A 23,428-nucleotide genomic window follows, 5' to 3' on the forward strand; every position below is an offset into this window, starting at 1 on the left:
CCAGAGGCGAAAAAACCCTGCATGGTTGAATCTAAGGCATCGTCAGGTGTAGCTGACTTGCAGAAACCCTCATATGGAAAGGTTGTCGCGGGTATCAAGGTGGGAATCTTGCACCTTGACTATCCGACTACCCCATTAACGATGAAACAGCAGAGCATATACTTTGTGCTTGCCCCGCTGGGGACCAAATCAGGTTTTTAGGATTCGGCAGAGCCGCACTCTTACCATCTGACCTGAAAGACTATTCACCATACAAACTAATCGGCTTCGTTAAGAAGCTGGGTTTATTTGGTCGAGTGTGAATAGGTGTGAACCACAATAAACCCGTGCGTGTTGCGATGGGGAGACGAATAGACCGACTCACTTTGGACCTAACCTAACCCCATGCACAAAAATGGTTGGCAAACGTGGAATTGATCCTCACAATCAACAATATATTCCTATGTTTTTTTATTTTTTTGGAAAAGGGGCTTTCCGTTTGGCCAATATATGAATCTGGCCAATATTTGAATTTGGCTACTATAGGTATCACTTTAGCAAATATAACGAATTTGTTCAAATCATCATTTTTTCTGTACCGTTAGAATATTCATTTTTCAACAAACGAGCAATTTTATTGGTGGGTTTACCAACGTATAACCAAGATATCCTATGACGCTTTTTTCGAGTGGGATAGTCTTCGTAAATGACTTGTTATCGCAGTCTTTTGAAAAGAATGGAGCCAATAATATCTACGTTGTATCCGTTGCCGACAGCAATTTGTTTGATCAAACTCGGTTCTCCCTCAAATTACTTTCTGGCAGTGGAATAGTCTGTGAAGCAGCTACTTCATGATGAGCGGCATGTGTCCAGGAATTATGTATGAAATGTCCGAATTAAATGGATTATGGAAAATTGCAACATGTTTGATATTGATTTCAGTGGTGAATTTAATTAACGGATAAATGGAATTGACAAATTCGACAAACTTGCCCTAGATTTCATCTACGTGTCTATACCAGTTTAGGAAACTATTAATAATGAATTCAATGGTCTTATAATAATAATAATAATAATAATAAATATGCTTTATTGTCATAAGAAAAACTTGTTGACAAAGCAAGATACATATATTCAATTACAACACCTTATAAAATAAAACTATAAATTATCAAATACTTCGATAACTTAACGTCAAATGTCAAATGTCAAAATAACTAATACAATCTACAATAAAATATGCCGGTAAATAGATCTTTCTTTCAATATGCACATCAAAGCAAAACTTTTAAAAGGAGTCATTAAAATATTCCTGTAAGCTGTAATACGGTCTATCTACAAGGAATTTTTTTACGGTCCTTCTAAAAACCCTGATAGATAAGTTAGTAGTAGACCTTATGTCAACTGGCAGATGATTATATAATTTGGCTCCATTATAAATTATCGAATCTTTTACTAAACTTGAGGTGGGGATAGGGAGCCTAAAAGTAAACTCACTACTTCGAGTCGAATATGGAGTGGTTACTGAAGTGAATTTTGATTTATTTACGAACACTAAGCACACCGTCTCTAAGATGAACGCTGCTATCACAGTTAATATTTTATTGGTTTTAAAGAGTTCTCTACATGAATCTCTGGGTTTAACATTACAAAGGCATCTAATAGCTCTTTTCTGTAGTACCAGAACAGAAGACAAAAGGGTTGGACTACATGCTCCCCAAAATGGTATGCCATATCGAAGATGGGCGTCAATTAAAGAATAGTAGGCGATTTTCGCAATACTGAAGTTCAGTTCCTTTGAAACCACTCTCACTGCATAACAACCGGAGGATAACTTACTCCCAAGATGTCTAACGTGTTCTTCAAATTTGAGCTTATTATCAATAAATACACCCAAGAATTTAGTATTTGATTTGTTTTGTAAGATACCCTTACCCATGTGAAGTTCATCAAGCGAGCATTTAAATGATATCACATTGGATTTTGAGACATTCAAGGATAACATATTAGCGTCACACCACGATTTTATTTTTTGCAAGTCAGAAGATATTTTTCTATGCAATTCAAATGAGTTCTTCTCTCTCCATAAAATAGTGGTGTCATCCGCAAATAGCGTGAAGCTGCCTGATATATTAATTGTTGTCAAATCATTAACATACAATAAAAACAAAATGGGACCCAACACGGAACCCTGAGGCACCCCAGTTTTGATTACCCTCCTCTCTGAGACTTCAGTTGTTCTAACCATTTGTTCACGTCCTGAAAGGTAAGATTCAAACCATTTGTGAGAAGTTCCTCTGCAACCATACCGGTCCAGTTTCCTAAGGAGTATGTCATGATTAACGCAATCAAAGGCCTTAGAAAGGTCAAGAAAAACTGCTGCGGCTACATCACCAGCGTTTATTTCTGAATAAAGTTCGTACAAAAGTGAGAAAATTGCCTGGTGAGTACCCTTTTCAGCCTGAAACCCAAATTGGTTGTTACTTACGATGCTGTTGAGATTCAAAAATTCATTCAAACGTTTCTTGACCAATTTCTCAATGATTTTCGCCAAAGTCGGAATCAGAGATATAGGCCGTAGATTGGAGGGGTCCTCCAAATCCCCTCCTTTATGTAGAGGGATAACAATCGTAGTTTTCAGGGATGTGGGAAACACTCCAGTATTGAAGGAAGAATTGATTAGTGCTACTATAGTTTCCAGAGCTTCAACAGGTAAATTGAGAACTATCTTTGCAGAAATTTCATCATATCCAGCTGCACTTTTGTTTTTAATATCATACAAAATTTCAGTTAATTCACAAAGATTGGTGTCATACAATATAAGCATTTCACTAATTATAATTTTATCTAAATTGATCAGAGGATCGTAAGGCGCATTGATAGTACCGCTAAGTTTTTGAGCAATCGTGCAGTAATACTCATTGATTGTGTTAGGATTCATAGGAACATCAACAACTGTTTTTCTCGATTTACCTCTCAGCTCATTAATAACTGACCACGTCTCTTTGATTTTATTATTCGATTTCTTGATGTTGTTCATGAAATACATATGCTTAGCTTGCTTGATAGTGGATCTATATATTTTGCGGTATTCTCTAAAATAAGTAGAGATGAATTGGTTGTTTATGTACTTCTTAACATAATGCAGTGAGCGTAAATTTCTAGAAGATACTTTTAGACCTTTTGTCAGCCACGGTTTCTTAGATTTCAATTTAATTTTTTGTTTCGGGAATGATGCATTGAAAACATTCGATAATACAGAATGAAAAGATAAGAATGGATCAGATTCAGTTAGAATATTTTGCCAGTTGACCTCAAGACAATTCATATAGAACCTATTATAGTTCGAACCACTGAACAGCCTCCCATATTTAGATTTAATCCGCTTATCTGATGAGTTGATGAGTACCGAACAAGTAATTGCTTCATGGTCAGAAATACCGGAAGGAGTAACTGAACATGTAATATTTTGTGCATCCAAGTTGCTACAAATATAATCAATCCGAGTTGCAGAGAATCTAGAAATGCGAGTATCCTGCTCTACGTGCATAGCCAAGTGGAACGCCAAAAATAAATTATTAAGTGATTCTCTAGCAATAGATACGTAGTCATTATAATCTATATTAAAATCCCCTGTTAATATCAAGGAGCAATTAAGTGGTAAGTCCGAAAGCAATATCTCTAAGTTGTTTAAGAAAATATTAACATCCGATGATGGAGATCGGTATAGACATACAATATATAAATTATATTTTTTACTAAAACATATTGTGAATTCAAAAATTTTATCCACCAAGAGGTCCTGATACTTATCTATTTGAATGAAAGAGTATTTACTAGCTGCATTATTATTAATCAGAATGACTGTTCCGCCATAATTAGAATCAGTTCGCGAGTTTCTGCATATAACAGAGTAGTCAGATATAAAAATAGGTTCATTTATGTTGCACCAATGTTCAGTTAACAATACTAAGCTAGGAAATGTTAGGCTATCCAAAAAACTATAAAGTTCATTACATTTATGTCTCAGAGATTGAATATTCAGCAATACCAAAGTAAGGGAATCAGAGAGGGAGCTGCAACTAGCTCTATCGGTATATAGTGAAGATTTTACTTTGTGATGATTTTTAAACAAATGGTAGGTTAAGTCTTGAGTATTCGTTATGTTATGAACTTCTACATTACCATCTCTAAAAAAGAACTACATTGATAATGAGCTTGGGAGTCAGTGTCTCTTGAGGATATCTCAGGTTGATCATTGTGAAGTAGAAACGAATTTGAAACATTTCCATTGGTCATTTCATTCTGATGTTCAGCTTCATAAATTTCTTCCGCGAGGGAAGCAGGATTGTCGTCCGAAACTAAAGAGATACATGATAATCTTGGGTAAATGTGGTTCGTAGCTGGCACGTATTGTTTGCTCTCAAGGGTATCTTCTTTACGTTCGCTAAGGGTATAATTTGTTGGTGCTTCCTGACATTTCATGCGGGTCTCGAAATGTTTCAGTAAAGACTTACTCAAGAACCGCTTCGCAGACTTCTTTAAAGAAAAACCATTACGTTTATAGTTACTTCCTCTGAATATATTATTACAATCTAAAATGTTCTGCGATCTATTTTTCTCGTGTAAGGTTTTCATTAATTTCAAGTTATTATTGTAAATTGATTTATTAATTGTAGAAGAGCCGAGTCGGTACGGTTGTGTGATAAACAGTATGTGAGGCGACCTCTCAAGGATTCTAGGTACTTCATTTATTAGGTTTGAGTTTAAATTATCAGGCCATAGTACTACTACATCATTTTCTTGTTGATTTTCAACAATTTTTTCCGCGGTATCAAGAAACTCCGCGTCACTAGCGTTAGGTTTAAGAATTACCTGAACAGAATACTTGTTATCTGCTTGGTAATTGAGAAATTCTGCCATGTCTCTACCATTTCGTCCCGCTACCAAAATAATAGTATTAACCTTAGTTGGCTCAGCTTTGTTCTTAGTTTTATACATTAGGCTCTCTGTAATGGGCTTGTTAAGATCTACTGGAAGTGTCTGCGTGAAAACATCATTGCAATTCATTTCAGTGGAGTCTCTGTGTTTCATATTGACTGGATCAGTTTACAGTTCATTTGGTAGTAATTTCAAATTGAAAATACTGTACTTTGTTTCAGCTCTCTAAATAGCGTTGTTTTCCCGTAATTAATTATCAAAAATCGGATTTTCTAGGCCCGTGACGTCCCGCTTCTTGTTCGATTGACCAATAGGAACAATACAAATAATGAACATTGCCAAATCGTAAAATTCACCGAGCTTAAAAACAGTTTCTGATTCATTCAAGTAATAAAAACGTTATTTTTGAAATATCTTCGGCAGTAGACATTTTCATGTTGATATCACAGAAATTTCAATAATGGAAGTGTATATGAACCCGTTAACGTTAAAATTCACGAAAAAATTCTCCATATGAAATAAAATGTACTCGAAAAACATGGTTCTAAATAGAATTTAACGAGTTATATTTTTAAATGGTTCTCGAAGCCTCATGAAACCTAATAAAATAAATCAATTATGCATTCATGCCACTGACCAAAAATAAGAAATTCAACGTTATATATTAGCAATATTGCCACCTAGTCAGCTATATCTCTTGAATGTATGAGAAAATGTATTCTTTCTAATGTTTCATAACTTCGTATTTTTGTTGAGATAATTGATACTTGGCAACACAGCTGTCGACACGATTAATTTTATTGATCAACAGACACGCGGCCAATTTCAACTCTTGCTCCTTGAATTTTTCTTTTTCCTGCAAATATAAAGAGATATTGGGACCGATTAGGCTCGATAAATCTATCGATCAGTCTATAAGCAAATCAGTATAATTTTCAATAGCACGAAAAAAGCCCATTTTCAACGTTATCCTGAAAATTTCAGCTGTCAAAGGATTCAACGTATCTTTCATTATGAACCTTTCGCTGCATGAGTGAAACTATTCATCAAATTGTATGTATCGATTTTTTTGAAACTAATGCGTTATTTTTTAAAATGATAAAAATTGTTTCCCAGTCGATGCAATTTGGTGTATGGTCATAATATTGTAAAACAAACTAAGTCTCAAATGACTTTTGAAGAAATTATGTGAAAAAATATAATTTTTATTTTTTGTTTTTTTTTTTTGAAAATGTCAATTTTTATAGGTACTGACTAACAATTAGTGACAAGTGTTAATGTTGTTTTCGGTGTCATCCGAAGCACAACCAATGCCACTATATTTTCAGGAATTCCATTTGGTTATTACATTCATTTTTGTTCAGTATTTCAATAATCTGGAAATATTTCAAGCAGTACTGATGGAACAAATCACTAATTTTGAACTACTCATTCGAACTTTGTTTGTCAACCATAAGATTAGAATTAATGTTTCAAATGTTAAAAAAATCTATATGTATGCTTGATTGACCAGAATAAAGACACTTTATTGTTATTATATGCAGATATGTGGCAGATTTTTTAATATCATAATTCATTTTAGATTCTAGAGGATGCAACGGAAACAACTATTAGTCTCAATGAAAATCTCAATTTGAACGAATCAAAAATAAAACCACTTATTCAGTTGTGCTTCCCGCACCCCAGATAACAGAATCGAGTATAGAAATACCCAAATTGAACTGTGAATGCAAACAATGCAGTCGGTAAACCGCACGAAAACCAGACAGACATTCGCTAAAGGAAATTCGATAAAGCTAAGGTAGTTTGACGCAAATGGAACAGGAAACCGCTGCCGGTATTCAAGATTGCTCGATAACTGGATGAATAGAATGAATATCAACAGGAGTTATGATTTGATTATTCATCTTGTTCATTATTGAAACTCCCTTATGTTTTTGTTCGCAGAGTTGATAATGTATTCCAATTATTTCAGGATATGTATTGAGCTTGCTAACCCCAGTAAACACAGCCCACATAGCAATAGATATTCAAGGAATATTTCATGAATATACATTCAAGGATATTGTATTATGCTATGAATATGCCATGAATATAGATATCTCCTGGAGAATATTCCCTGGAAGTGCTCCTGGCGAACCTTTGATACATTCTAAGAATATTCCTTTGGGGATATTCTTGGAATATCTTGAAATATTCTTAGAATATGTAAGGTATATTCTATTGAGAATATTCCGGGAGTAGAATCCGAGGAATATTCATAAAATATTGGGGATATTCATAACTTATTGTAGGAATATAAAATAGGGAATCACCATAGAATATTCTAAAAATATATTTTATGAATATCCTAGGAATATTTGGAATATTCCAAGAATGTGACGAGTATATGCTATTAGGCACATATATATATATATATATATATATATATATATATATATATATATATATATATATATATATATATATATATATATATATATACAAGTAATAAAATATATAATATTCATAAATACATTTATTTCAGAAACAATATACATATATGACGTTTATACAAATATTGAAAATAAAAAATCTAATTCCAGATATTTATTCACTGAATAAAATATTCCTGAATATTGTCATGTTACAAATATTACAAATGTATTCAAATTAGGATGTTCCTACTCTCAAAAAAAATGTACACTGAAAAATATACTAAAATAACAACTCTCTGAATTCATCAGCGCTAATTGAAAAATAATAAATATATCATTTCATTCAAGAAGAAAAAATGTATAACATCAAGAAATGAGCGAGATATAGGTTTCTCACTTCAAAAAATAAATCCACAAATAAATTATTTTAAATGAGTGGTATGATGGGTTCTTCAATGAATTTCACTTACTCAAAGTTATCCAAACTTTGCTCACCAGAAGAGTTTTCCTGCTATTTGTCCAACATTAACGTTCATTATTACTATTTGAAAGTGGCACAATAAAATTGGAATACAAATCAAATAGATATTTTTCTCATAGGTTCCTCATGAACATTTACAACTTTTTATGACTTGGAGAACAACTTGTATTCCCTAGTTGAAAAGTACTCTTTACGTTTTCAGTTTCTTGGCGCACCGTCTTGTACCGGGTACCATTCCGTTTCCTTTTTGGGCATATTGATACTATCTTGAAAAAAAATGATAAAAATTATGAAAACGAATGATACAAAAGAGTCATTCACTTACTTTTCTCTACTGAAGATACACAACTAAAATCACTCTAGTTTATAAACATGTCAAACCAACAAATCCCACACACGAACTTTCCTCGGGCCTGAAATGAGGTGTTGTACGTTAAAAATCGTGGCTTCATTATGTCATTTACTTACTTTTCTTAAAGACTGAATATGTAACTCTACTGTTTGAAGATGCAAAAGCAAACTATTCGCTGTGCTGCAAATTGGACAGCCTCAAACTATAAATGGTACACTGAACATGAGAGAATTATACTTTGATACTGACACCAATACACCATACATTACACACGCAAACCTGCCATGTCAACCGCCATGTTAAATCAAATGTCGATTTCAACGCAAAGCTGCCAAGCGATGTCTGTCGCGCGCTACACTTCAATTGACCAATAAGAAACGTCCAATAGTTCACTTCCCAATTTCTCTGTTGCCAGGATTTGTCGCTTTGTAATTGAATAATTTCAATTACAAAAAGACAAATAGGATGAGAATAAACCGATTCATTGATGCATTGGTTCATTTATTGGCCCATTCGAATTTTTTTGTCGTTTCCAACAGTTAGAATCTTCGCGTTAAGTTCAAAAAGTTAGGTTATGCATTCGATTAAAATCTTCAAATATTTTTGTTTTTAATAATATTGAATTATTTCAATACGTTATCATAAGATAATTCAAAATTCCAGTAATACATATAATACAATATTCCAAAATATACCGTGGGGATATATTCTAAGGATATACCATATGGTATATTCGATCGACAATATTCTTTGAATATTCACGGGAGAATAATCTATTTATAGATATTCTATGCACATTCTTTCGGGAACAATCCTGACATATTCATTCAAGCATATTCTATGAATATTCTAAAGGCATGTATATATTCCAAGAATATTCTATGAATATTTGGAATATATACATTCGTTTTATGACATAGAGGGAATATTCCATGAATATCTGGTGCTGTGTGGGAGGATATCCATTGGACACCCATTAGAGGTCCCATATTGGTCCTCTGACAGACAGACATCGAATAGGTCATTTCCAACAATCCAACTCTTCCCAGAACTGATACATGTTCACCACTGATTTTTTCTGGCAAATCTCCTCTGGACAGAAATACATCAAGTAGGTCATTGTCCAACAATCCAACTCTTCGCAGGTTTGATACATGTTCACCACTGATTTCATTCTGGACAATCTCATCATACATCAAGTAGGCCAACAATCCGAGTATTCGCAGATCTGATACATGTTCACCACTGATTTCTTTCTGGACAGACAGACATCAAGTAGGCCGTTGTCCAAGAATACAACTATTCGCAGATCTGATACATGCTCACCATTGATTTCTTTTTGGAAAATCTCATCTGGACAGACAGACATCAAGTAGGCCATTGTCCAAGAATCCAAATCTTCGCAAATCTGATACATGTTCACCATTGATTTCTTTTTGGAAAATCTCATCTAGACAGACAGACATCTAGTAGGCCATTGTCCAAGAATCCAACTCTTCGCAGATCTGATACATGTTCACCATTGATTTCTTTTTGGAAAATCTCATCTGGACTGATAGACATCAAGTAGGCCATTTGCTACAAATTCTACGAGTCAAATGTCCTACACCAGTGTATAAGCATATTAGACACATCGTGAACAACAATCCACCTCTTCGCAGATATGATACATGTTCACTACTGATTTCTTTCTGGACAATCTCATCTGAACAGACATACATCGAGTAGGACATTGTTCAACAATCCAACTCTTCACAGATCTGATACATGTTCACCACTGATTTATTTCTGGACAATCTCATCTGGACAGAAATACATCAAGTAGGACATTGTCCAACAATCCAACTCTTCACAGATCTGATACATGTTCACCACTGTTTTCTTTCTGGACAATCTCATCTGGACGGACATACATCAAGTAGGATAATGTCCAACATTGCAACTCTTCGCAGACCTGATACATGTTCACCACTGATTTTTTTCTGGATACTCTCATCTAGACAGACATACATCAAGTAGGACATTGTCCAACAATCCAACTCTTCGCAGATCTGATACATGTTCACCACTGATTTATTTCTGGACAATCTCATCTGGACAGACATACATCAAGTAGGACATTGTCTAGCAATTCAACTCTTCGCAGATCTGATACATCTCATCTCGACTGATAGACATCAAGTAGGCCATTTGCTACAAATTCTACGAGTCAAATGTCCTACACCAATATATAAGCATATTGCACATCATAAACAACAATCCAACTCTTCGCAGATCTGACACATGTTCACCACTGATTTTTTTCTGGACAATCTCACATCAAACCAACATTTGTATTCGTTCTGTTAATCCCTGTCAACGAGATAAGATAACTATTGACCCCATTCGATAGACCATTTATCCAGACTTGATTTATTTCTGTAATATGAGCTCATGATATGTTTGTGCTCAATGTGTCTGATCCTCATATTTACACAAACGTTAATGAAACCTACAAGAGCAATCGAACAAGAGCAATCGATTGAAATGAAAGACTCGGTTTCTCTCGAAATATTTTATTACTTATACATAATTATACAGCGGAGTTCGATAGTTTATATAAATAAAGGAAATACTGAATATTCAGAGGGGCATTATCACTTTTGTTGGTACTAAAACTGATTCACTTGCGTGTTGGTTCTTTAATATTCTTTGAATGACAGTGTTCAAACTGTTTTCAGAAAGCTCCTGTTTTATGAATTGTTTGTCATTATAATTACAATCTATGTATATCGAGTTTTGTGTCATTATGTATGTTTTTTCAGTAGTCATCTGTGAATATTCTGAAATACTGTATTATAGTTATTACTCCATATAAATGAAATGTTTATGAATATGTTTTTAAACTAAAAATATGAATGCATGCGTCAGAAATTCCGGGACTACGTGACATAATATGGAATGATTGCAAATGCACAACCGTTGAGTTGATAAAAAGTCACTTGCTCATTTTTCTAACAAACTGCTTCAACGATCTCAATTTCACCAAAAAAGTTCCCCAAATCACAATAGTTCAATTTTCAAAATATCCTTCATCTGTCTGTCATGGTTTTACCGTGTTAGCATGACAGATAAACTATTGTCATGAAGAAAAGAGAATTTAAACTTTTCATGTTTTTTTTACCACTTTTATTTGTAACTGACGTTACTGCAGTTTCAATATTTTCAAACTTATGGATTGAACTAAAAATGATTGTTTACATCAGCTCTTATATAACACCACTGTAGGTAATAATAGCGGTACTTAGCTTAATTGAGTACCTGAATTTTGTTTTCTTGCGACAATGCGGATGTGCCAGTTGAAAAAACGGCGAGTAAACTAAATCGATTTGATCATGTAACAGGTTGCACCCGCAATGTTTATGCTTGTGATTTTCCAAGGATTGTTTGATCTTGGGGTATATTAATCTGAAAATTAATTTACGGCTCTGTTTTCTGACTAACTTCTAGATTGAATCTACGTTGAAACCATTATTATGCCCTATCTGTGTAATTATATCATTATCCGTAGCTAGATTATTAGCAGAAAAAGGCAGTGAGAATGCTCTGTGCAACATCAAATTGTAGGCTGCTAATTTATGACTGTTTGGATGGAAAGAATCACATAGAAAGTTTCAATTCTCTTTTCTTCATAATGATTTCCTATCAGGTAGTAACGGCTACATCCATCAATCCATTAAACTATCGGCGCCACCATCGCTCAAAAATAAAATTAAAAACCATCTACTCGTATACAGTGACCACAACATGTTTGAACATCATAATTTCATTTAGTAATCAATAATTCATGTTTTGGAAAGCTATTTCAGCTTCAATATTTTTGTTGAAGTTAATCCACACATTATAGTACATTATTGTTGAGTGGAATAGTAGCTGACGCTCAAATCTCCCACATTGAATAAGAGAAATTTATTATTATTATTATCATACGAATAATTTCTATAGAGTACCTAAAACACTCAGTGTTCTACAAAAACACAACGTAGGTTGCTCTTGGCTATGCGGAACGCCCTGTGCCAGTGAAAATTTCTTATGAAACAGGTTTCATCTCGTGACATGAAAACAACACTCAATGTGGGCAACACGGTACTAAAAATTGTCATAAACACTGTTGCATTAGAGCACCAATAAATACACTTTGAGCCATAATAGTTCTAAATGCAGAAGCATTCACAGTTATTTCACCAAAAGCACCAGTTGACATATTTTGATCAACCCTGTATAATCGCTATGAGTAAACACACATATACAAAAGTGGTCTCGGAAAAGTTTGGAACGCAGGAAACAACATCAAGTGCCATCCGTAACAACGATGGCTTTATGGACATAATTCGTTTGTAGCATCAGGGCAGGCCACAAATAGGCTCTTACGATGTCACTGCTTCTTGGCGATGATTGGTGGGGCTGGTGTTTTTCCGGATGCAGTCGGACTGGCGTTTGGAAATCTGAAACAATTGCTTTAATTAGGACAACGAGATGATTGTTTTGTTGGGGAAACTGACCAGTTATCGGGGACGGTGTAATTTCCTTGGCAGCGGTAAATGGAGCGGATAAATTTGTTGAAATGCAGTAGTGGAGAGTTCGGCATTTGGTTAAAGAGAGATAGATTATAGAGAGAAAGCTGGTTTTTGTTCCTCCACTCTGTTAATGATTCAAGAATGTCCCTACATTAAGTGTCCTGAATATAATTAGAAAACATCGTTAAAATTAACCCCCCTCAAGCAAGTAGGACCACTTGGATTTTGAAATTTGTGAGCTCAATTTTAGGCTATTTCGCTGTTACCAAATTCTTTGCTTTCCATTAAATAAAGGTATCGTCACCGATCTTCGAAATACACCACAAACACCACAGGAAAATCTTAAAGGCGCTCTAAGAGCGGTGCCTATGCGAAACTAGTGATTCACGTTGAATTTGAATCGCTGGAGACTGAATTCATTTGGAAAAATGTTGTCAGAAAGATTATTATTTCACATAAATGCAGTTCTTCAAATTGAATAGTTCTTAAACCGTGAATTTCGCTCTTGGTAGAAGCTCAGGGAAGTTAAGGTATTTTGATTAATTACAAACTCATATAACACCCAGGTACTGTAAATGTAGGTACTTCAAATTGTGAAATTAGGTATATTAAGCACTGATTATGTAGAACATAGTTGGTAAAGACAGACCTCCCATCTTCAAGGGCGCTAAATGCCCAAAAACGAAGGTTATCACAGTATCGGCGATTGAATGGGCTATCAAGTCGTTTCATCCTTTCAAATCTCCTGGAGAGGATGGTATAGTTCCATCTCTTCTTCAAAACGGACAGGAGCTAGTCTGGCGTGGAACTATATACCACCCAGTTGGTTGGCAGCAAGGGTGGTATATATACCTAAATCGGTACGACCAATCAGCCTTACATCCTTCCTGTTGAAAGGACTTGAGACGATACTGGACAGACACATCAGGAGGGTAGTATTTTATGCATCCCCCCTGAATAACCACCAGTATGATTATCAAACCGGCAAATCGACAGATTTAGCATTAAACAACGTTGTAGAGAAAATCTTCCGCAATCTCCTTGACTACAAGGAGATTGCGGTTGCTGTATTTCTTGATATTGAAAGAGCATTTGACATTGTACTACCTAAATATATAGTCTCTGGCTAGGAAGGGTATAGAATCGACCATAACTGGCCGAATCTATGACATGCTGGTGAACATAACTGCAACTACGACTCTTCAAGGTGAGGCCATTAGATTCAGGGTCACCAAGGGCTGCCCTCAAAGTGGGGTACTATCCTTCCTTCTGTGGTCGCTCCTAATGGATAGTTTGCTTGATGCCCTCGACAGAAAAAAGTAGATCTGCAAACTTATGTAGACGACCTTGTCATCTAGGCAAGGTCCACGTCGGGAAAGGTCTTGTAATATCCTCCAAAGCACGTTGGACGTTGTTCACAGTTGGTGCCACAGCGAAACTGTGATAATCACTTCACCAAGAGGAGAAAATTAGACAACCTAACGCCACTTTCCCTCAATGGTGAAGTCATTCTATTTGAAACGGAGGTGAAATATTTTGGCATTATCCTTGATAACAAAACTCACCTGGAACGCTCACTTGGAAAAATTTTTACACAAAGCCAGGCTGTCCCTATGGACATGTCGAAGGATTCATGGTGAAACTTGGGCTTAGGTCCCAAGCAAATCCATTGGATTTATGTGATTTTTGTCAGACCAATGATCACTTGAGGTGAGATTGCCTGGTGGCCGAAGGCTTTACAGAAAACGGCGAAGCTCTCTGGCTTACAGAGACAGGGTTGTCTGGCTATCAGTGGTGCCATCAGTACCACACCGTCAGCGGCCATGGAGATCCTTCTAGATCTACCTCTTCCCCACATTTTTCTGAAGAGAAAGGCTAGATGGACTGCATACAGACTTGTGCACATTGCCAAATGCACAAATCAATTTAATGCAGAGTGCAACAGGTGGTTGGCACTGGAATTCTCAGCATTCTGGAAATGCTGTGGACTGAATCGTACTGGAGAAGGAAATATCAAGAGCAGATAGTTGTTGGTTCACAGATGGATCAAAATCACCTTCCGGTTCTGGTGCAGGTGTTTTCAGTCGCAGACCCAGGACAGAGATATTCTCGGACAGTCAAGCGGCGTTGGAAGTTCTTGGCTCCTACCGAGCAACGTCTAAATTGGTAGCAAATTGCCAAAAACGATTTAGGCTTTGCCTAAAGCAATGCCAATGACAAATTTACCCTTCGAAGCTTGATTCAAAACAGTTGTTGGACTACAGTAGGGATGAACTACGATGTCTAACAGGCCTTCTGACAGGTAATTGTCATTTGAATCACCATATGTAGAGACTCGGACTGTCGGAAGACAGTGTGTGTCGCCTTTGTTTGGAAAATGATGAAATGAATATAATTTGTGCCTGCCCCGCTGGGGACCGAATCAGATTTTTAGAGTTCGGCAGAGCAGTACTCTTACTATCTGACATAAAAGACCACTCACCATACAAACTAATCGGCTTCGTTAAGAAACTGGGTGCATTTGGTCGAGTGTGAATAGGTGTGAGCCACAATAAACCCTTGCGGGTTGCGGTGGAGGCTCGAATAGACCCACTCACTTTAGATATAAAACTGTTCAGTGAAAATTTCACATCAAAGTGTTTTTTGAATACGTATAGCTGATAAAATTGATCTCACGAACCAATTTCATGAATTTTGACAGACAGACCTTATATTTTTCGTACAGCTACCATCAACTGGATTGATTACATTTTTTCAATAATTTTTTTAGTGTTTCAGGGACTTTTCTGTAGCTGGATTTTTTTTTCAAATCTACACTGATTGGATCAGTTTCTAATTACTCTGATTTCATGAAACTAGATTGAATTTTTACGATGAATAGAATTTTTTATGGAGCAAGATGAGTACTTTAATTGAATTTCCCTATAAATTCCGCTGCACCAATTTAAATTTCAATAGAATTCATTTAAAAGTGGCAGCTGCATGAAACAATTGGTAAATAAACTTGCCACCTATTCGGTTTTATTATTCACCAAATAAAATTTTGATGTCGCTGATTTGAGTACATTTTTTATGTGCAATCGTGGAAATGCATTCGAAATTGAATTGTTTCAGTTCATTATAAATATTTTTAATCGAATTGAAATGTCCCATTTTCGTTTCTACAATTTGCATACTGATTTGCGGTCATTCCAAATACAAACTATCATCAATTCCAAATAATTTGAGGCCGCAGTACTCGAAATCAAAAGTCGTAACAATTCGGTGAACCTAAATTAAAATCCAGCCTAGAGTAATAATAATGCGGAAACATGGGTACTTTAATGGGAGTTTCGATGCAAAGTTGTGGTCGCTCGTGAAAACGGAATCGTAAAAGTGTTAGAAAGTATCATTTCTCTCTATTTTGACAGTACCATTTTCAATTTCCCCAAATGAATTGAAGGAAATGTTCTTTTTTTTAAATATTACAGAACTACCGAACGTGTGATGAAAGCCCATGCCCACAGATAGATGCCTGCACGCACTATCGAACCACAAACCTAGTCAAAGAAGAGGAGGAATAGGCTTGAAAAATATGTGAATCAGAGCATCTCGAGGATCTCAAGTGACACCAGTGTTCTCGAGATCAATAAGACCATTAAACTAAGACTTCCCCGGCCCAGAATTGGGAAACTCTTAGGGAAACACAACACTAATGCGGTTTCAAAACTGACCAAGAGAATTGAACACAGTCTCAGGTCGAATGAAGACAAGAGAGATTCACTATCAGCAGCAGGGGTGTATGGCATACCGTGCACTTGTGGAAAGGTATACATCGGACCCAACAAAAGATCCCTGGGACCTAGGCTGAAGGAACATGAAAGAAATTAGGGCAAACGGACAAGTCGGCTGTGGTAGAACACGCACTCAGTGAATGAAACCACATAATTCAGTGGCAAGAAACTCTTTAACCCCCAACCAGGGATATCATAGCTGACTAGTACAGGAGGCAATTGAGATTCATAAACACACGGATAACGCAGAAATCTTAGCCGGACAAATGCAGAAGGCTGCCATTATTGGCTCACTGCAGTTGCTGAGGGCAGCCGAGAACACATGATTCTCAGACCAAATGATCACTTAATACCCCACGGTGTGTGAATGGTCATTGGTTGATAATGTCGGCGCGGATCTTCGGCGGATAGGGCCCGATCAGCGCAACTCCTGGGCGAAAATACTTAATATTTGTTATTCGGATCATCCATGACACTTCATAACACTATGCTACAAATATTGTTTTCACTATATATCACGAAATAGTGAAACAATAAAACTCTCTAATGCTGCAGCATTAAAGAAACTCTCGAATTTATAATAACTGGGGAGGCAGGTGTGATTCTATTCAGACCCACTGTTGTGGGGAATGAAGTGAAGCTTTGATTGAATATTTCAACAATAAGTCTGCAGAAAAAGAAAAGTTCATTCTACTTATTTAATCAACCGCTATATGGAACGGTGGTTCGAGTCAGATGGCCTCACAATCACATTTTCACTGCATATCGTCCAATCTATACTCGAATTGCACGTTGAAAGGTAAGAGTTAGTTAATCCCCAGTCTGCCCAAGTTTCGACTCCTGAGAGATACCGTTTTTAAGGAGGTAACAGCAGGTTGAATGAAAAACAGATTACAAACAGAATTTTCCCATATCTCACCTGTATCCAATTCGTATGGAGGCACTTGGCACACCAAAGCCCAGGCAACTTTGGCAGCTTCTCCTGCGTAACTTCTCAAGGCTTGGCAGGACTCCAAGCACTTGTACTCCTTCAGCGTTTCACAAACGAGTCCGATCACCTGGTTTTCGGCATCTTCCAGTGGAAATGATTCTGAGGATGAGGCCAGACACCGTAGAACTTCCTGTCGCAAAGACTGGGATGCTGAGGAACGGTGATCGATGTGCAGAGTGCGGAACGTCTGGAGAAGCTTGTGGTCGCGAATGGTCCTACACGTCCTGAAGGCCAGCTGTAAGAATGAAATTGAGCAACTATCAGAAACAGTAGATGTACCAGGAAGATTAATAGTGAAGAAATGGAGACACAAGTTGCGCGAAGAGGAAGCTCAGTTGTTTAATAAGGGAAAAGCACTGAAATTTGAATCAATGCAATTTGGCAACGTAACACAAGTCGTTCAAATCCGAGGGCATAAACATTGTGTGCTCGAGATTCGAAGAAGTTGACGAAGATTTCTGTTTGGTCCTGATTGACGAAGGTTCTACCTGTGACAAAGTTATCGAAGTGCTTGAAAAGACGGTAGTTGGTTGGTGAGAGTTTTGGGGAGTTTGATGGACGAAGCAAAACTTTGACGCTCAATTCGCTTGATTTTTGGAGTTCCTGGTCAGAGCTTCTTCCAGCAGAAGAGCTCCTTGGACCTCTTTTGTTTTCCAGTGTTGGTTGGTGCTGCCTGGCTTCCTGGTTGGTGGTTAGGCCTGGCTTCAGAAAGTTATGATGATCGTTTGGGTTGCACTGAAGAGAAGCAGAACAGTCCTTGATATCTGATAATTTCAGTCGATGGTTCAAATCATGGGACACCCACTATTTGAGCTCCTTGACCTTTCCAATACGTTTTAAACCATCAAAAACTGCATGGGAGCTGACTTTCAGTGCTTTCGCCATCTCACGCACAATTTGTGATGGGTCAATCTTCACCAGGATCCTAAAATCCTAAACCTGGTTTAATGTAGGTCCATCACTTCGGAGCTTATCTTCGAGGCTAAAATCCCCGAAATGAAATGTCGCATACAAACGTCGAGCACTGTTATGAACAAATGCCTGTAATTATTAGGGCTCAACAACATCATAGCAATGAGCTGAAAAGAGGCAACATTTAAATTTGGAAAAAATGAACAACATCAATGTATATAGTACAAAATTCTCTATCAATTGGTATACACCACGAAATTATAAAATAAAATTTTACGTAATTATGGAGATACAAAAACACATACTATCAAAATGGACAAAACTTTTGAAATAAACATAGCAATGGAAAAACTGATATGAGTTTCTAACCCTCTGATGAATATTCTCTTCAATAACAAAAATCAGCCGAAACTACCATGGAAGTTTGACTGTTTGTTCGTCTGTTTGTTTGTGTGTGTGTGGGTACGCTACAATCTAATATACCAGGGGTTCCCAACTTTTTGTACCTGCGTACGTACTACATGACTTTTTGAGAAATATTGGCGTACCACCAGACCTAAATATTTTAATGAACGTATAATATTTACTCTTCTAAAAGTGTTCAAAGGCTTTTTTAAGTAAATTCTTGAGAAAACTTCATATTTAATGGTTACATATTTGTTTATTTATTACATGCTTATAATAACAAGGAATGAAAAGATTAAAATGGTATTAGTTTACAGTTTTATTCATCACCCATAGGTCTAAAAACATACGAATAAAAAATTATTGAAAAGTCAGCAAAAAATAATTCATCATACATAATATACTTTTATAGTCATTAGTACGATTGTTGTTGTTTGCCTGTGATTGAAATGTCAACATTAGGAGTAATGGAACTCATCTTCACTCTTAAGTTCTATTCAATACTTATTCTGCTTCTATATTCATTTTTCATGTACGAGAGTTCAGAAAATCCACTCTCACACAAGTAACTCGTAACAAATGGTATCAAAAATAGCAGAGCTTACCGAAAGATCAAAGGGTACTCGGTTTAACATCCGATCCAGAAATGAGTTTTCTCTTCAAAATAATCTTTCATGGAACCATCTTCTGTAAGGTCGATAAAACTTTCTTTCAGTTCCAATTCATTTGGTGAGGTTCCCAAAAAAGGATTTCCGATCCAGTCCACTTTTGAATAATCTTCATAGAAATACCTCTCAAAGCTTTTTAAAGACCTTCCAAGTGAACAATGATATCTGCAACCACATTTGGCATTGGAGATATTTAATTTTCTTCAAAAAATGATGATAGAGCGGGGAATGCAGATAAATTCTCCTCCTGTATTTGTGAACAAAACAGGACCAAGTTTCTCTTGAAGAAGTTTATTTTGTCACTGGCTGTGGAGGCTGTTGTGTTTGGTCCCTGAAGACCCAAGTTCAGTGTGTTGAGTTTGTCAAAAATGTCGGATAGGTAAGCCAATCTTGACAACCATTCTTCATCAGCAAAAATTTTTTTCATGTCATGATTTTTTTCATTTGAAAATATGAAAACTTTTGATATCAGTTCAAAGAGACGGTTCATAATTTTCCCGCGAGATAACCACCTCACTTCTGTATGCAGGAGTGAAGTTTTGAGCTTGCCACCCATTTCTTCACACATCAAGGAGAATAATCTTGTTTTGAGAGCCCTAGCCTTTATGAAGTTAATAACTTCTTAAACTAGCAAAGTATGACGCCTTTATCAAGTATCAGTAGTATCAGTATTGACAAAATGCGTCATACATTGGGTTTTTTTCTTTAAAAAATTTTCTTTTCTTTTAACAAATTCAATGGGCTTACCAATCAAATCAAGGTGCTTGATATTGTGGTGTCGCATCAGTTAAGACTGCTTCATGGATTGGTTCGATAGTGTTTCAAGATATACAACACATTGAGGAATAGGAATGTTACTGGTTTCAGTCCCTGGCTTCACTATAAAACCATACTGTAAGTAGCTTTCATCGCATTTACGATTGGCCGGTAGTTCAGGTTTTTTAGCACAATCCTTTGAAGTAGAAGAGGACGTCTATTACATAGACGATGCAACTGATTTTGGAGCGGTTCTCGGTCAAAAATCAACCATATTTTGAAAAATTTCAACAATTTATGTCTCCAAAACGAATCCTTTTTCGATAAACATATTATGTGAAGAAGTTGTTTATTTGGACGAGATCTACCACATACTTAGTTTCAGTAATGTTCTCAACAACTTCACTTAGCGCCACTGTAGCTAAGCAATATGCATCGATGAAGAAACCTGTTGATATCTCGAAAACGATCATCTCCATCGTTGTTAAGGAAGTGTATCTTTTTCACTTGGAAAAGGCGTGGGATAAGATTTTTCACTGCCAAAAAAGTTAGGGCAATTTAAAATAAATAATGACAGTGTACGCATCGACCTATAGATGTAACAAGGAAATCAATACGAAATTATGATTTCTCACGTCAAAAAACCCTGGGTACTTCAGTTGTCTCAGAAATACGTCACTTGAATATTCAAACATACTTATGTTACACCCTGTATATACTATATTTTATTATCCCCAACTACGATTCAATATCGTCAATTTGATGTGTCAAAACTCGACGACCCCATCAAGAGAAAACAGTTGGACAACTCAAAATCAATACAGAGTATACCTCGTCCTCTCCACGCTCTAACTTATATCCCACTTTCTCCAATAAATGTCACCTTTACATTAGGTGGATTTTCCCAAGCGGTCCAACAATGAGGACGCATCGTTTTCCAAAGTCTATTCGACTTTCCCGCACGCTTCGGAAAGCCTCATGAATCCCCTATACAGAGTGCCTCTTCAAAAACAGCCCAGCAGAGTTTACGGCTTTCTATGGGAGAAAAACTGAAAATGGCACGACTGAGGAAGTTATGCGTTTGTAGTAAGGTTGTTAGTGTGAAAATTGTTCGATTGGTATAGAAAGGTATAGTAGAATACAGCTCTTCAAAGAAGCTAACAATTTTATTTGATGACTAATCTTTCATCTGGTGAGAGTGACATCCTGTCAAACGCAGAAAACCTGATATTTTGACGGACCATGGTACATTCCCCTCCATCTGGTTAGGATCCGATCAACGACCAGTTTGTCACATAGGTAAGTAATACGAATTGTAGGACAGAACACAAGCACTACAGGAAAATCCTTGAGGCGTCCTAACAGCGGTGACTGTGCAAAAGTAGCGATCCACATTGGATTTGCTATTCATAAGTGACACTGTATTATGGGTGAAACTAAAGCACTTTTATGGACAATAACGAAGGATCCAAGGTATCGAATGCTTTACTGTAATCAAGCAATAAGAGACATGTGAAATTTCCTTCATCAAGTGATTTGAATATGTCGTCAGTGACGAGACTCAGAGCCGTATATAGAGGGCGAAATCCAGACGGAACGGGGGTAATAAGATTTTTTCGTTTAACGTAATCTGTGATCTGTTCTTTAATGATCATTTCAAAGGATTTTGAGATGATTTTGAGATGACAAATAGGCTTAAATCAGAGAACTCTGAGGGATCGTTACATTTTGCCAATGGCTTAACTCTAGCATGTTTCCATTGGGAGGGAAATTTACTAGTCTCAATGGCAAAGTTGAAGATATATGTTATGTATTCATATAAATGGGGCAGAACTGAATCCCACATACGGATTGTGATTCCACCAGAGCCTGTAGCATTACTACTGATTTCATTAAAGTGCTTATTCACTCCATACGAGTCTACATTATGAAAAATAAACTCTGGTTCGTATTTAGGATTGTTATATGTTTCGCATACATTTATTTGACCGCCAGTTTTTTAAACTGTGCGGACAGCACTAGAGACATAATTACGCAGTTCTTTATAGTATTCCCAAGATCATTCTTTTGTATCGTTGAAATGCTTTATGTTTCAGTTCAAGCATTAGTTTTATATTGTACGTTATTCAGGGTTTGGGCGGCTTAGTAGCGATTGTGCGATTGGGAATATATGTATTGAAAATTTGTATTAAGTTATTATTTAAGAAGGAAAACATGTCATCAACATCATCTAAAAGATAAATAGTGCCTCAGTTGACTTGAAATAAACCTTCTTTGAAGGAGTTTACTTCAAGATTTCTGAAATCACGGTAACTAACAAACTTTTCATATTTTGTTTTGAGTATATCAACCTCAAGAATGATAGCAAAATGAACGGAAACACCATCAATATCATTAACATCTGAGGACAAAATGTGCTGTAAGTTATTCACAACAAGAACGTCTATGAGAGTTTGGCTGGCTTCTGTTACCCTGGTTAGAGATTGTACCAATTCTACCAAACTGTACGAGTCTAAAAGATTGTTGAATTGTTGACATTTTCTTTCGGAAACTAATAAATCTATATTGAGATCTCCTAGAATAATGAATGTGTCACTTCCTGGAAGCAAATCAACTACGGCCTCTTCTAATTCATTATTGCCTTATTATATTAGTTGATGGCGGCTGATAGACAACTCCAACAACAACAGTTTTATGTTCGAATTTTAAGGACACCCAGAGCTATTCCGAATGCTCACTAATATTGGAGTGCAAGACAGAATATATTAAGTGATTCTTCACATAAAACGCCACACCTCCCCCCAAACCATTTCTATCATCGTGCAAGAACTTATAATCACAGAGATTGAATAAGTTTAAGTCACTTCTTTCACTGAGCCAAGTTTCTCCCAAGGCAACAACATCAAAGTTATTATCAAGAATGTAATTTCGCAAAGTGCCGAATCCAGTTGACAGTGATCTGACATTGATATGCATTAGATTGATATTTTTATTTATATCGACAGGCATTCCTAATTTCGGTAGGCTAGATTCAGGTACATCCTGTCCTTTCCAGGAAGGTGGACAGGTCACTGGGAGACATCTCCTTTATATCGGCAGATGTAGGCCAACACTCGCCGAACACACACGATAAATTACTGCCACTGTAAATATGTTGTATCTTCGAAATCTTCTGAATATTTGAGTCTGAGGATTTT

General features: G+C 36.4%; 1 protein-coding gene and 1 long non-coding RNA gene across 2 annotated transcripts in view; both read right to left on the reverse strand.

Moving 5' to 3' along the window:
* Positions 1-7,480: 7,480 nt before the first annotated feature.
* LOC141482397 (uncharacterized) lies at positions 7,481-9,127 on the reverse strand. Its single transcript, XR_012465504.1, has 3 exons — positions 8,287-9,127; positions 8,144-8,231; positions 7,481-8,084 (listed from the first exon to the last, which is right to left on the reverse strand). It is a non-coding gene; the product is annotated as an uncharacterized lncRNA (long non-coding RNA).
* A 1,566-nt stretch (positions 9,128-10,693) lies between these two features.
* LOC111517173 (uncharacterized) overlaps positions 10,694-23,428 on the reverse strand; it is an 83,722-nt gene continuing 70,987 nt past the window's right edge. Inside the window, exons 6-7 of the mRNA XM_023173243.2 lie at positions 17,419-17,725; positions 10,694-12,654 (exon numbers count right to left, since the gene is read on the reverse strand). Coding sequence (XP_023029011.1) covers positions 12,500-12,654; positions 17,419-17,725 — 462 coding nt within the window. The 3' untranslated portion in view covers positions 10,694-12,499. The remainder of the gene's footprint in view (positions 12,655-17,418; positions 17,726-23,428) is intronic.

Source organism: Leptinotarsa decemlineata, unplaced genomic scaffold, assembly GCF_025532065.1.
Source record: "Leptinotarsa decemlineata unplaced genomic scaffold, Ldec_3_MD MMD2_tig00001064_RagTag_RagTag, whole genome shotgun sequence".
Lineage (NCBI taxonomy): Eukaryota > Metazoa > Arthropoda > Insecta > Coleoptera > Chrysomelidae > Leptinotarsa > Leptinotarsa decemlineata.